We start from the raw sequence: 12250 nt of genomic DNA, 5'->3' as shown, positions 1-12250 counted from the left end.
GCCTTAACCATCCACAACCCAGCTTCCTCTTGTATTAGTTATTGACTTTTCTTCGCCCATGCATTCAGCTCCGCTGCCTTTTGGCCAGGTTTACCTTATAGAAATACCATATACATACAACTGTGTGCCCCATAAGTAATGTAGGAAGCGGCATACAAACACCTCCTCCTAAGCTGATGTCAGTTTCTTCTATGTCCTTAGACATGGATCTAGAGCTCTGCTTCCAACTTTGAATTGTGGTGTCTGTACAACCAACAGTGAAAACAGTGTACCAGGTAAGATGTCCTCTCTCCAATCTCCCCTCCTCTCCCCCAAAAAATGGCAGGTTTTAATCCATAGCAGCTGCAGAAAGAAGATCTCTGTCGCAGACTTACATGACCTTCGCTGGGGGTGCCCTAGTTCTGTTCACAATTCCAGCTTGTGTGACAAGTGCTTCCTTATGCAGCCAAAGGCAGTCAGGTAGTGGGAAGTGAAACTACTGCATGGAACACAAGAAGAGGTTATGCTCAAAGCAACATCATCGATACTGTTTGCGAGGCTGTTCCCACTTCAAATCACTCCTGCACCAAACACCAATCCAAGTCACACCATAAACACAAGACGACCAAGGGGGATTCAACCCCTTCTCCCTACTACAGATCAAGTAAGAAGACATGCAGTCAGACCCATATTCAACTCTGAACCCATACTAATGCTGGTCTCAGCACCTCCAATTCCCAAGGCCATCTTTCCTGCAGAGGCGATATTGCAAATTTTGAAGGTGATGTGGCTCCTTCTGTAGCACCTTAGGGCCCCATGGAGCCACCAGTAGTACTTCCACTGGTAGACTGCATCCAAGCACCAACTGACCCAGCTGGGCCACCTTCTGGTTCTTTGCAGACGTCATCCCATAGGTCCACTCTGGCTCCTGCAGCACTGGCACCTACTCCAGACTACAGCAGCGCCCATACAAGAACAAGCCCAGACGCAGCCCATGCGAGACCAATGTTGCATTGAAAGGGATCCCTAAACTCTTCCTCAAAGCCAGTACTGTAGGAAGCCCTGTTCGGCTACGACTAAGATGCATTTTAAAGGCTTCAGGACATAACACGTCAAGGAGATAGACAGCTTGCTCTCTACCCCATTCTGCTGATATTACCAGATTGTACGTGGTCCTACAAAATGCTAGCGAAACGGACACGTCAGACAGTTAGACTCCCCTTCAGGTATTTACACTGATGAAAGTGCCTACTTTGCGGTGGTTGTGAGGAGGGCAGCTGAAGTTCTTTGTTTACAGATGCCCGCAGTAGAAAAAAACTTGAATTTGTTGATGGAAAATTTGCAGCCTCATCACACCACATCATAGTCTTTGCTGCCTTTCAATGAGGCTCCAGCAGACACCTGAATGACTGCTTGCCCAAAGCCTTTCTTGGCTTCTCAGTCATTTGCCCAGAGGTTAGACAACATAGCCCTGGTGACCCAGACTTTCGCCCAACATCCAACACCAGAAATCTCAGTGCTAAAGACATCCAAATTTCCTATCTTCTCCAGCATATAGTGAGTCAGGGTGCATCAAGGTATTTGGCAGGAGTACTTTCTTATGCCAGTATAGCCATATGGTGTCTGAATGCAGTCTGTCCGTTAGGTTGGTACATACACTCCCTTTGGGACATGGTCAGGGAGATCTTGCCAGCTGTCCTGGATGAATTCAGAACGAGCTTTGCCCAAACTATTCAGAACGGTCAAGAAGACTGCCAAATAGGTTTTATGGGCCAACCATGATATAATAGACAGCTTGGGCCATGCATCACCTTGGGTGCACTACTGGGTTTTCTGGAAATGTCCAGGGACCTCTAGTGGACATATCCTTTGATGGATTCAGGCTCTTTGAGGAGAGCAGATTCTGCACTAGAGAACTGTTGGACCGGGCCTTTTCAGCAGGGTCACCCCAGACATTTTGCCTTCACTCCTCTATTTTCGCTGAACTCGTTTTTAGAGGCTTCATTACTTTGTGCCCTTTTCCACACCTAGCCCGTGGTAAAGTGATTGTGCTGTCTCCTGTACACATGGTAAAATTGGTACATTTAATGTACATGGAAGTCCCTAGTATACGGTATATCATTTATCAAAAGGTCTGTTAATTAAATGCCAATAGTGGGCTGCAGCACTCCTTGTGCCACCGACTAAAGTAACAGCATGAAACATGTCTCAGGCCTGCCACTGCAGCCTGTATGGCAGTTTTAAACTTTACACTGCCATTTTGACTTGGCACGTCTAAACCTTTCTTTCTAATACACATTAGTGAAGGGAGGCCCTAACAGCCCATACGACATGGTGCACTGACACTAAAAAACTCCCCAAAGTTGTTTTTCACTGCAGCAAGTCGATCACTCCCAATACTCACATTAGGCTACCTTATTACACTTAATAAGTGATAACTTCAGTTTGGGAGTGGATTGAGAAATCATTCTTCCACTCATTTGAATTGTAATTTAAAAATACTCTTTATTGGTAAAGTTGGATTTTAAATTACTGTTCTAAAAATGCCACTTTCAGAACATTATATTTTTCTGCCCAAACCAAATGTGGATTTCTGCCAATGTCACATGACTGAATGGCTCTCCTGTGATGTGACGAGTATTCCTTCCAGAAGTGGGGACAAAAGTGCTTGGGTGTGGGGCAGGGTGTTTCTCTCCTCGTCAGGATGACCTCATAAGCAAAACTGAGCTTCTAAGGGTAGAGTGGGGCTTGTGCCCATCCTCTTCCACTGACAGATGCACCTCAGACCTGGTTCTACCTGCACTTGTCCCTTTACACAAACTGGAGCCAAACCCAGGAAAGGAAAAGATTAGACAGGAAATACCCCCCACCCACAAGCTGGCTCTGGGTATAAGAATGGCACCCTCAGAACTGCTCATCAGAACACTCCAAGATTCAGTAGGCTAACCTACTGTTTGAGCTACAGGGACAGAACAAGCTTCCAGGTGCCTTCCCTGCAACTGCCCAATTCTAACTGTCCCTGCCCAAGCCCTGCTCCTGGCCTCTGCTGGAGTGAGTCCTGATCCTTAAGAGGTGCCCCACCAAGTCCTGGATCCTTAACTGGCATCGGAGTCTACTCCTCCTGCTGCAAAAACTGCAGGGACTAAGTTAAATGTGAAAATCCAGATCTGTTTTTACAAAAAAAAAATATATATATATGATGGTAGGAATGCTGAACAATGCAAACATTCACCCCCCAGTCACAAAGACCTGGGTTTAATCCATTGTTTTTTTTGCCCACCTTGCCACCCCAGTTTGGACCCAGTCATCTGCAAATCAGCCTTGACCCTGTTCCCCATGGAAACAGTCCAGCCCGAACTGCCAAGCCAGGTCCTCCCTGGACCAGAAACAAGCATCTGGGACCGGTTTCAGGGAATCCCCCTTTATCAGCCAGGGTAGCTTGATTCCAGTTGCATGGGGATCATGGGACCAACGTCTCGGCATGCCCGTCCCACTTAGGGCACCAAATGAAAAAAAAGAACAAGTGATGGACAGTCTGCTGAACAATGTCAAACATTCACTCCCAGTACAGAGATCTGGGCCTAAATCCATTGTTTTTTGCTACCCATGCCATTCCAGTTTGGACCCAGCCATATGCAAATCAGTCTTGACCCTGTTCCCCATGCGAACAGTCCAACCCGAACTGCCAGGCCAGGTCTTCCCTGGACTGGAAACAAGCATCCTGGGACCGGTTTCGGGGTATCACCCCCTTCTGAGCCAGGCTAGCTTGACTCCAGTGGCATGGGGACCACGGGACCCACGCCTGGGCATACCCATCCCACTAAGGGAAACAACTGCAAAAAGAACAAGTCTTGGTGCAGATGGTTCTGCGGTTTGTTGGATTCCAGACCTTCTGCATACTCCTGGTTCCCGGTGTCCAATGGCACATATGGTCCTTACAATGGAGTCTGACCCCGGTTATTGGTACAACACAGTGGCTGTCTGTAAGGCAATGTCATACCCTGGTCTGCTTGTGCTGTCTGTTTGCCACTGTGGTCACTGTTTTCTTGTTGGGCGGGTGTTCCATACCCTACACACCTTTTTTTAGGCATGTTATGCACTTTAATTGGAGTTAACTGTCTCAAGATCTCTATACCTAAATGCTAATACAGGCAGGTAGTGCTGATTAATGAAAAGTCTCAGGTGCCTGCTGACCTCAAGGTGGCCTAGTAAGAGGATTGTTTATTTGTTCAGCTGCCCTGCCACCTAATGAAGGGCCTCCACTCCCTGCCAGAGACTGCCTTCTTATTGGCAGGAAACAATCTTACGGGAGCCCCTAGTGCTTAATGTGTTGGTTTATTCAACCAACAATATTCTGCTGCAGTATACCGCCTAAGGCAGCCTCCCAATTGACAGGAATCACTCCATAATCTTCTAGAAGTCCCCAAATAAATATATTTATGACAGGCCATAAATAGAGATTTCAAACACAGCCCTTTGCTTTGTCAATCCATCTTGAGAGAGAGCTGTGTCTCCAGTCAGCGTTGACCTTTGATTCACAGCCCTGAAGACTGCAACAAGAATAACATGGACATCTTCGCCTAGACGTGGACGGCCAGCAACCCCTCTTGGATTTCAGTCCCTTCACTACAGCTTCCAACGATCTTGATCCCTGAAACCTGGTCTATCAGCCGGTGCTGCGGTGCCCCCATCACCTTGACCCAGGCCATCTTTTTGCTGGGCAACGCTTCAGCTGTTACAGCCCAGTACATGAACATCAGCTTAGTGCACCAACTGAGCACTTCTAGATTTGGTATCTCCTTTTTCTTCAAGCAATCAGTTTGAGTAAGAAATCCTTGGCTAAAACAAGAGGACTAGTTGTGTCAGGCAACACAACATTAATGATAGATAAAGATTTCAGTCATCTGACCAGAGTCTAAAGGATACACACTCAGGATTCAGTGTGCTCAAAGGCCCTTCACATGGACTCAAATTCCTTAAAATAATTATTGTTTGGTATGTTTCATTAAGGACTCGTAACTTCGACTAATTGTAAAGTACCTATTGTGATTGAAGGAGGGTCTCTTGCCACTAGATCTTGATGGGTCCTACTCAGAAGGATTAGTAACCACCTGCCATCCTTTTCACAAAAGCTCCAAAGTACAGCAGAACCAGTGTGCCCTCTTATACAGGTAGACAGAAATGTTGTTTTGCACCAGGCCAATTTCTGCCTACACTACTGAAAGTTCTCTGTAGTGATGGATGCATAAACTCTGGGTTGGGAGGTCACCTGGGACAGGTGGAGATAGGGCTGGGTTGTACCCAGTGGAACAGCAACTTTACATCAACTCCCTGGAGCATTGTGCCACCTGGTTGGATTTGAAAGCTTTTGTTCAGTCCATCAGTGGGAAGCTGGTGCAGGTACTAAAAGACAGCATGACTGTACAGCAAGAAGGGTGGTGAGGGATCTTGGATCCTATGCCTGGAGTCACTGTGCCTTTGAGACAGGTTGCATAAACAAGGGATCCCCCTGGGGGCCAAGCACCTGGCAGACCCACTAAAAGCCAAGGCAGAATGTCAGCTGACAGATCATGACAGGGTCTCGTGAAGCCTTCCCTGGTTGGATAGGTTTAGCTATTGCAGAGATTGCGCAGTGTTGAAACTGTATGCAGATTTCCAGGCAAGAGGATCCCTCTAGGATGCATTCCACTTCCGGTGGAACACCCCTTCTGTATGTATTTAAACCTTTGCCTCTCCTGACTAGTTTTCTGAAGAAGGCGAGGACAGTTTTAGCCAAAGTAATCCTGATAACCTCAGATCAGGCCAGAAGAATGCAGCATCCTGGCCTGTAGAGCCTGAGCACTTGTCCACTGAACCACCTGCCTCTCTGGGATGATTGCCCGCCTCAGGAACAGGGCAGAATCCTGTACCAAATCTCCACAATGTACACCTTCCTAAGTGGCGATTACGCAATGATGACAGGACAATTTTGACTTGCTTATTGAAGTAGTGGATATGAATTGTGTAATTAGAGCTGCAGGCACTGTTAGAGCAACCTCTATACACCACTTTCTTGTCTGAAAAACTAGTGCTGAGAATCTGGGTTGGGCTGCCTTTCTGCCAAAGGCTCTATCCCTATTTGACGTAGGTCAGTCCATGACTACCTCCCTTTTCCTCAGGCGCAGGCTCCACTGGCTTGAATATACATCAAGTGCAGAAATAAATACCATGTTGATGACTAGCTTTTTGTGGGCCTTGCTGATGCTAAAAGGAGAAGGCAGTGAAAAAACAGACCTTGTCTAGATTGATAGTCCTGGGCATTAGGATATGCTATGCCCTGTCCAAAACAGGAATCCCCCATCAGAGCCTTCTGGCTTATGCCATTCGAGTCACGGCTGCCACACCAGCTGTCACGATGGGTATTCCAGTCCTAGACATCTGGAAGCCTGCAACATGTAGCCCTGTACATACATTTAGCAAGCATCACTAGATAAACCATATAATTGCATGTTATTTTCCCCCTCACCCTTTCCTTGAAGTCTCTCTACCCCCTTCACTTTACAATTCTCTTATGGTCTGACCATTCACATTCTTGTGTTCAGATCCCCCCCTCCAACTCCTGAGCTGTTATGGTCAGGGTACTGAAGGTGCCAGATTTTTGCCCAGTGCCAGTCTGTGGTGGAAGGGGAGTGGGGTTTACTCTTGGTCACTCCCTAACCAATCAGGTAAAAGTTCCCAGGGTTACCGTACCCACTTCTGCAGCATTCCTGTGTTTTACTGTACGTTATCACACGGTGCCCTTCTTTACCCAACATCAACATGGTGTAACCCTTCTTCTGTTGGTCGGAGCTCCCTGTGCCCACCCAGGGGTGGACACAGGGAGCTATGGAAATGAGTAAATCCTCCCTTGTGGTCACTCTAGACCAGTAATGGGGCATCTCCATCCTCCCACTACGTTTGGAGCCAAGCTAAGAGGACAAAGGGAGGTAGTCCCAGGTGTGAGCTCCATTGACAGGGTAGACAGCCTTTAAATGGGCCGGGCCCAGGCCATCTACCCAAGGAGAACACCACCCAAGCCCTTTATCCACTGTCTGGGAGCAATCCACATCTCACCCCAGGGAAGCCATTCAACACTCAGGTGACACTGGCAGAAAGGCATAGTCGGCTTAGGCAGAAAAATGCCACTTCTAAAATATATAAATAAATAGGAAATTAACAGTGGGTTGGATTTAAAATTGCTGGTAAAGTGAGTCCTTTCAAACAGAAATTAGGCATTATAAGTTGTCATAATGTACCCTGGTGTTTTCCTACTGGAGAGCCAGCCAAGGTACAAAGAAAAACAACGTTTCACTACCAGGAAAATGGGCTTTTCAGTGCCAGAACATGTAAAGCATTAAACATATACAAGTCCTACTTTTTGGAAACCATGCATTCTGCCCTGTGGGCATTTAAGACATATGTATTAAAAAGTAAGGTTTAGGCCTGGCAACAGGTTAGTTTTGCTGGTCGAAATGGTAGTTTAAAACTCCGTGTCATGGCTGCTGGGGCTGGCCTGGAGACATACTTTATAGTGCTACTTTAGTGGGTGACCCAAAAAGTGCTGCAGCCTACTAGTAGCATTTAATTTACAGATTATATATATATATATATATATATATATATGGTCTAATAATTAAATTAAATGTGCCAATTAGGAACAGGTCAATAATACAATGTTTAATGGGAAAGCACAAGCACTTTGACACTGGTTAGCGTGAGTAACAGGTATTTGCAATGTAACAGGTCCAGCATTAGAGCTATTAGCGTTGTAAATTCCTAAATGGACTTTTCTTGCCACATAAATTGAAAATGAAAAGTAAAACAGTTGACATAAGCGAGACAATTCAAAGTACTATGGCCACCATGAGCGCGAGGGAGGGACACAAAAAAGAAAAACGACTGCTTGCAGTCAAATGTATCGGCAATCGTGTAATTATCCATGTTACAAGGGCAGTCTTCAAGACGGTAACAAAACCAACCCAAGGAGGGACAAACAAAGCTTTTACCAATGTTGAAAAGGGATTTTTGAAAGGCAAGCCCAAAAACAAGTGAAAGTGATGGGAGTAGTTAAAAGCCCACAATACTTACAAAAAAGGTCAAAGCTGTTGCGTGCTTGACAAAAAAAAAAAAAAAGTCCGTTTGCTCACAAAAACGGGTTCAGTAAAAAAAAAAAAAAAAAAGGGAAAAAATTAAGGGAGGGGGAAACGGGTTAGGATGTCACACAAAAGATGGCAATTACCGAAGTTATATAAAAGACACTCCTCTTCCCCCCACCAATTCCCTCCCCCGGGTCCCAAAAGCCACAAAGGTGCAGATGAGCTTGTGACACTGTGGGATGTGTATGCCCACACAATACTAAAAGCAGAACTGACGAAATTCTTGGTGGGTACTGTGCCAGTGCAATGATGATTTCCCATAGCTAGCATCATATGAGCGTTCATAATTGTGGTAATTCATGGAATACTGTGGTCCACTATGGATTCTACCCTTGGTTGGCAATAACGCATGTGAGCGCTTGATAAAATGACAACCTGATGTTTGAGACCGAAACGTGTATTACAACAACAACAACAACAACAAAAGAAAGAAAGAAAATCTCGTACTTCAAAATAAACAGTGTTTTATAATAAAACTACACTTTTTTTTTTAAATTGGGGAACTTTTTTTTCCTCAAAATAAAAAGCCTGTATTTGATAATAAAGTGTTTAGTTTCATGGCCTGAGAAGCTGACCCTGCATTTCGAAATGTATATTTAAAGCGGATATTTAACCATCACTAAGCGGCGGCCCGAGGCGTAGCCAATAACGGGTTTGGTGTCCGAAACTGTAATATCCAAGTGACTTCTGCAACAGTTCTTAGGTGGCGCCTCCGAGGACGGATTGTGAGATTTCCTCGGAAGCGCCAGCATTTAAAAAAAATGTAAAGACGTGCAGTATAAAAGTGAAGAAACATGGTATGAAGAATGACAGGTTTATGAAAATACATTTTCTTAGCTCCCTGCATCAGCTTTTAGAGACTTTTTATGGGCAGTGCATTTTTTATTTTCTTTTAGAGGAGCGAAAACACAACGAGGAGATGAGGTGTTCCTAGTACGCCGTACAAATAGTGTAATAGTTTCATAAATGCCAATTTCCCAACCTGAACCTATGGTGTTTAAGTAAATCTATGTGAAAAGTACACTATTTACTCCAGTGCTTAATTTGTGCTTGTTGTTTCCGGCGCTGAGCACCGGCACCTATTTTTGAGCGCCGGCGCTTAATCTTCTGCCTCAAGCATTTGCTACGAGCAAAAGACACATTTGGGAAGGACGAAGGAAGAGAAAATGGAAAAGGCGTCACTAAGGTAGAAAGCTGCAAGAGTCAGCGGAAGGGGCAGGAAGTGGCTTTAAATGGATCGAAGAGGCCCGAGATGGCACCAGGATTACGCTGCCACAGTATTCCGTGTTCACACATTTAAATGCAGCAGCCGCGTGTTCAAGATGAGGGCTTTCGGCACCGGCACGTTTTTATTTACAAATGGAGCACTGATTTGCTCCCAAAAAAAAAAAACATAAAAATACACTCAAGCGTAGATGGATACATAACACTTTCCTCGATTCAACCTGGAATAGGACAGACCGGTTTCTACTGCAACATGATATTCCACGTACTGAAAAATACCTTTATTTTAAGAGTTCCTTAGCTAAAGTTATTCAAGTAAAGGGATGCGTCAAAACAGCAGAACGCTGAAGTCAAGTGTTAGAGGTTTCTGCTCTTAGCATATTATCGGAAATGCGAGTTCCCAGCCCTCGTTTTGGTTCTGAATATTTTTTTTTTTGTTGTTTTAGCATTTTAGTTAGGAGTATCACTGCAACTTAAAGAAAACGCAGAGCTTCCAAAAATAAACGTAATTAAACAAACAGATTTCAAGTTAATAACTAAAATTAAAGAGCAGTGTGTTTTTTAAGAGACACCTTCCGGTCCGCTTCAAACAGGGAATGTCAGCAAACGTTTTAAAAATTCCAGACAATGTTGAGCGATAACAAAGAGTACCGAATCAATACATCTAAAAAATAAATAAATAAAAATACAACGTGAAGAGTAGGTATGGCTGGGGCAATCCACACCCGCAGTACACAATTTCTACGTGGAATCCTCTTAATTCTTAGTGGTCTACAGTTTTAGGACACGCTTGACACTTTCTAGATGATTTTTGAAATATTAGAGATTATCAGCGAATTTTCAATTTCTGCCAGGAATGACTCAAGCCAGGGGAGGACAGCAAGAGTTAAAGCTTGTAGCACAGTCTAGCTACTCTGCATCATTTCCATATCAGGCTGAGCAGGGGGCATCATTATAGCAAGTATTTACAGGGAAGCGACCAATCCGGCTCTTCATCCTTCCCGAGTCAGTGGTCCTCTAGATCCGCTCTTATTTGCTGGCGTTAGGTGTACACAGAAGAAACGTGGAGCTGGATAAAAGGTATTTAAGGGCTAAATATACACCAAGCGGCCCCAGAAAGATTGGGGTGCGGTGGAGGAGACAACGTGGGTGAAACAAAGACAGTGATACTAGAATTCACGAACTGTATAAATGCAGATTAAGTGTACTTTTCTCGTTATTTTTGTCAGAGGCCTAAGTGCCGTTGTGAATTTTCAGCATAGTCTCTCCGATTTTACATACTTTACAAAAAAAATTTTTAAATACTCCGGCCCCCTTTCCGCATGTTTTCTGCCTACTTTGGATTGATGGTTAGATTCAAATTATTTTATTTTTGTGTTTAAAAGACTTTATTTAAACATCACAATATAACAAAAGAATAAATACAATAAAACTGATTTGATTATTTAGACAAAAACATCTCGATTAGTTTAAAGTCTTTATGACGATTTAAATTAATTTATAATTAGCACAGTGGAAAGGTGGAGCTCTGCATGAATGGCGTTTTCTTCGGTAAAAAGTGTGTTTTTTTGTATGTATTTCCCGGTTCGGTCATGTACTCACGAATTAGAAAGGGGAAGGAGTTTGTATAATATCCAAATGCCGTTCCTGTGAGCGTTTTCGTATTTATTAATTAGAGTTTAGGTTAATAATAATAGACTTCTTCCTTCAACGTATTCAATCACCGAAGAATCGTTTACCTACCACGTATTTCTCAAAACACTTCAATTAAAAAAAAAATTACCGCCAATAAAAACAATCTGAACGTACGCTTTGAAAGAGACTTCACGGAGCAGGCTCCTTCCTACGCGCACCCTTTTACTGCTTTTCGTTAGCTTTGATTTATTACTAAAACCAGTGCTTTAAATGGGCCGGTACTCTCCGGTACTGAGTACCGGCACTTTTTTATTTTGAGAGGGAGAGTACCGGCATATCTCAAGAAAATCGTAATACTTTTAATTGGAGAGTACCGGCACTTCTCAGAAACAAGCAGGTACTCTATTACAGAGTACCTGCACTTCTATTTTTCCATTTAAAGCACTGACTAAAACAATTTACGCACCGCACGTGTTCGAGTTTTACTTACAATTAAAATGAAGGTCCCCAAAAACTCCGCCAACCCGCAGCGCACGTGGACATTTTTGGTTCTAAACTTAAACTTGGCGGCTTTCAGCAGGCCGTCGAAGCCGTCCGTTTTCACCATGTCCGAGACCGAGGGATGCTTTTCCAGTGATACAGTTCGTGTCCCCGTCCCGGGCCGCTGACCCTAGCGCTTCTCGGCGAGTCTGACTTGTTTCACTTCCATCCCAAGGAAGCGAGCGTGTTGTGATTGGCTAGCAAAGGGGCGGAGCTTGGGATGAAAAAGACAAACACATAGGGATGGATGCGAGGGGCTGGGGTGAAGAGGAGGAGCCGAGAGAGGATGTGGGGAGATGCCTAGAGAGAAAGTGAGAGTGACCGGGAGGATGAAGAAAGGTTGGGAGAAGTTGGGTTGAGACAGAGAGCCGGGAGTAGGGAACAACAGGTAACGAGGGCGATGTAAAAAGTTTGGCAAGGAAAAGGTCAGCGGGGGTCTCTAGTCTCAAATTAATAGAGGTGTTTTATTTGTTGCAACGTGCCAGAGAGCTCCCTTTGGCCCATGTCAGGCTTTACCTGTTAAAGCGTTTCTGGCCTGGTAGATGGCATCAGTGTTGCATTATGGAACTTGTAGTTTTACGTCCACAAAAGCAGGTGTCCAAGTAAAAGCAAGTTATTTTGAATGTGGGAAAATGTGGCTGAAGGAAGAAGAACCGATGGAGGCAGAGAAGGGACGTTAAACTTACACCCTTGCCATG

The 12250-nt window shown here is 44.5% G+C and overlaps 1 protein-coding gene across 1 annotated transcript in view; it reads right to left on the bottom strand.

Moving 5' to 3' along the window:
• Positions 1 to 11845, bottom strand: part of LOC138248756 (aquaporin-3-like) — a 64614-nt gene extending 52769 nt beyond the window's left edge. The window contains exon 1 of the mRNA XM_069202625.1: positions 11503 to 11845. Within this exon, the coding sequence (XP_069058726.1) occupies positions 11503 to 11619 (117 nt within the window). The 5' untranslated portion in view covers positions 11620 to 11845. The remainder of the gene's footprint in view (positions 1 to 11502) is intronic.
• Between the last annotated feature and the right edge of the window lie 405 nt (positions 11846 to 12250).

The sequence above is a fragment of the Pleurodeles waltl genome, chromosome 8 (assembly GCF_031143425.1).
Source record: "Pleurodeles waltl isolate 20211129_DDA chromosome 8, aPleWal1.hap1.20221129, whole genome shotgun sequence".
Taxonomy (NCBI): Eukaryota; Metazoa; Chordata; class Amphibia; order Caudata; family Salamandridae; genus Pleurodeles; species Pleurodeles waltl.
Note: the sequence above shows the minus strand (reverse complement) of the source record. Positions and strands in the feature narration are given on the sequence as shown.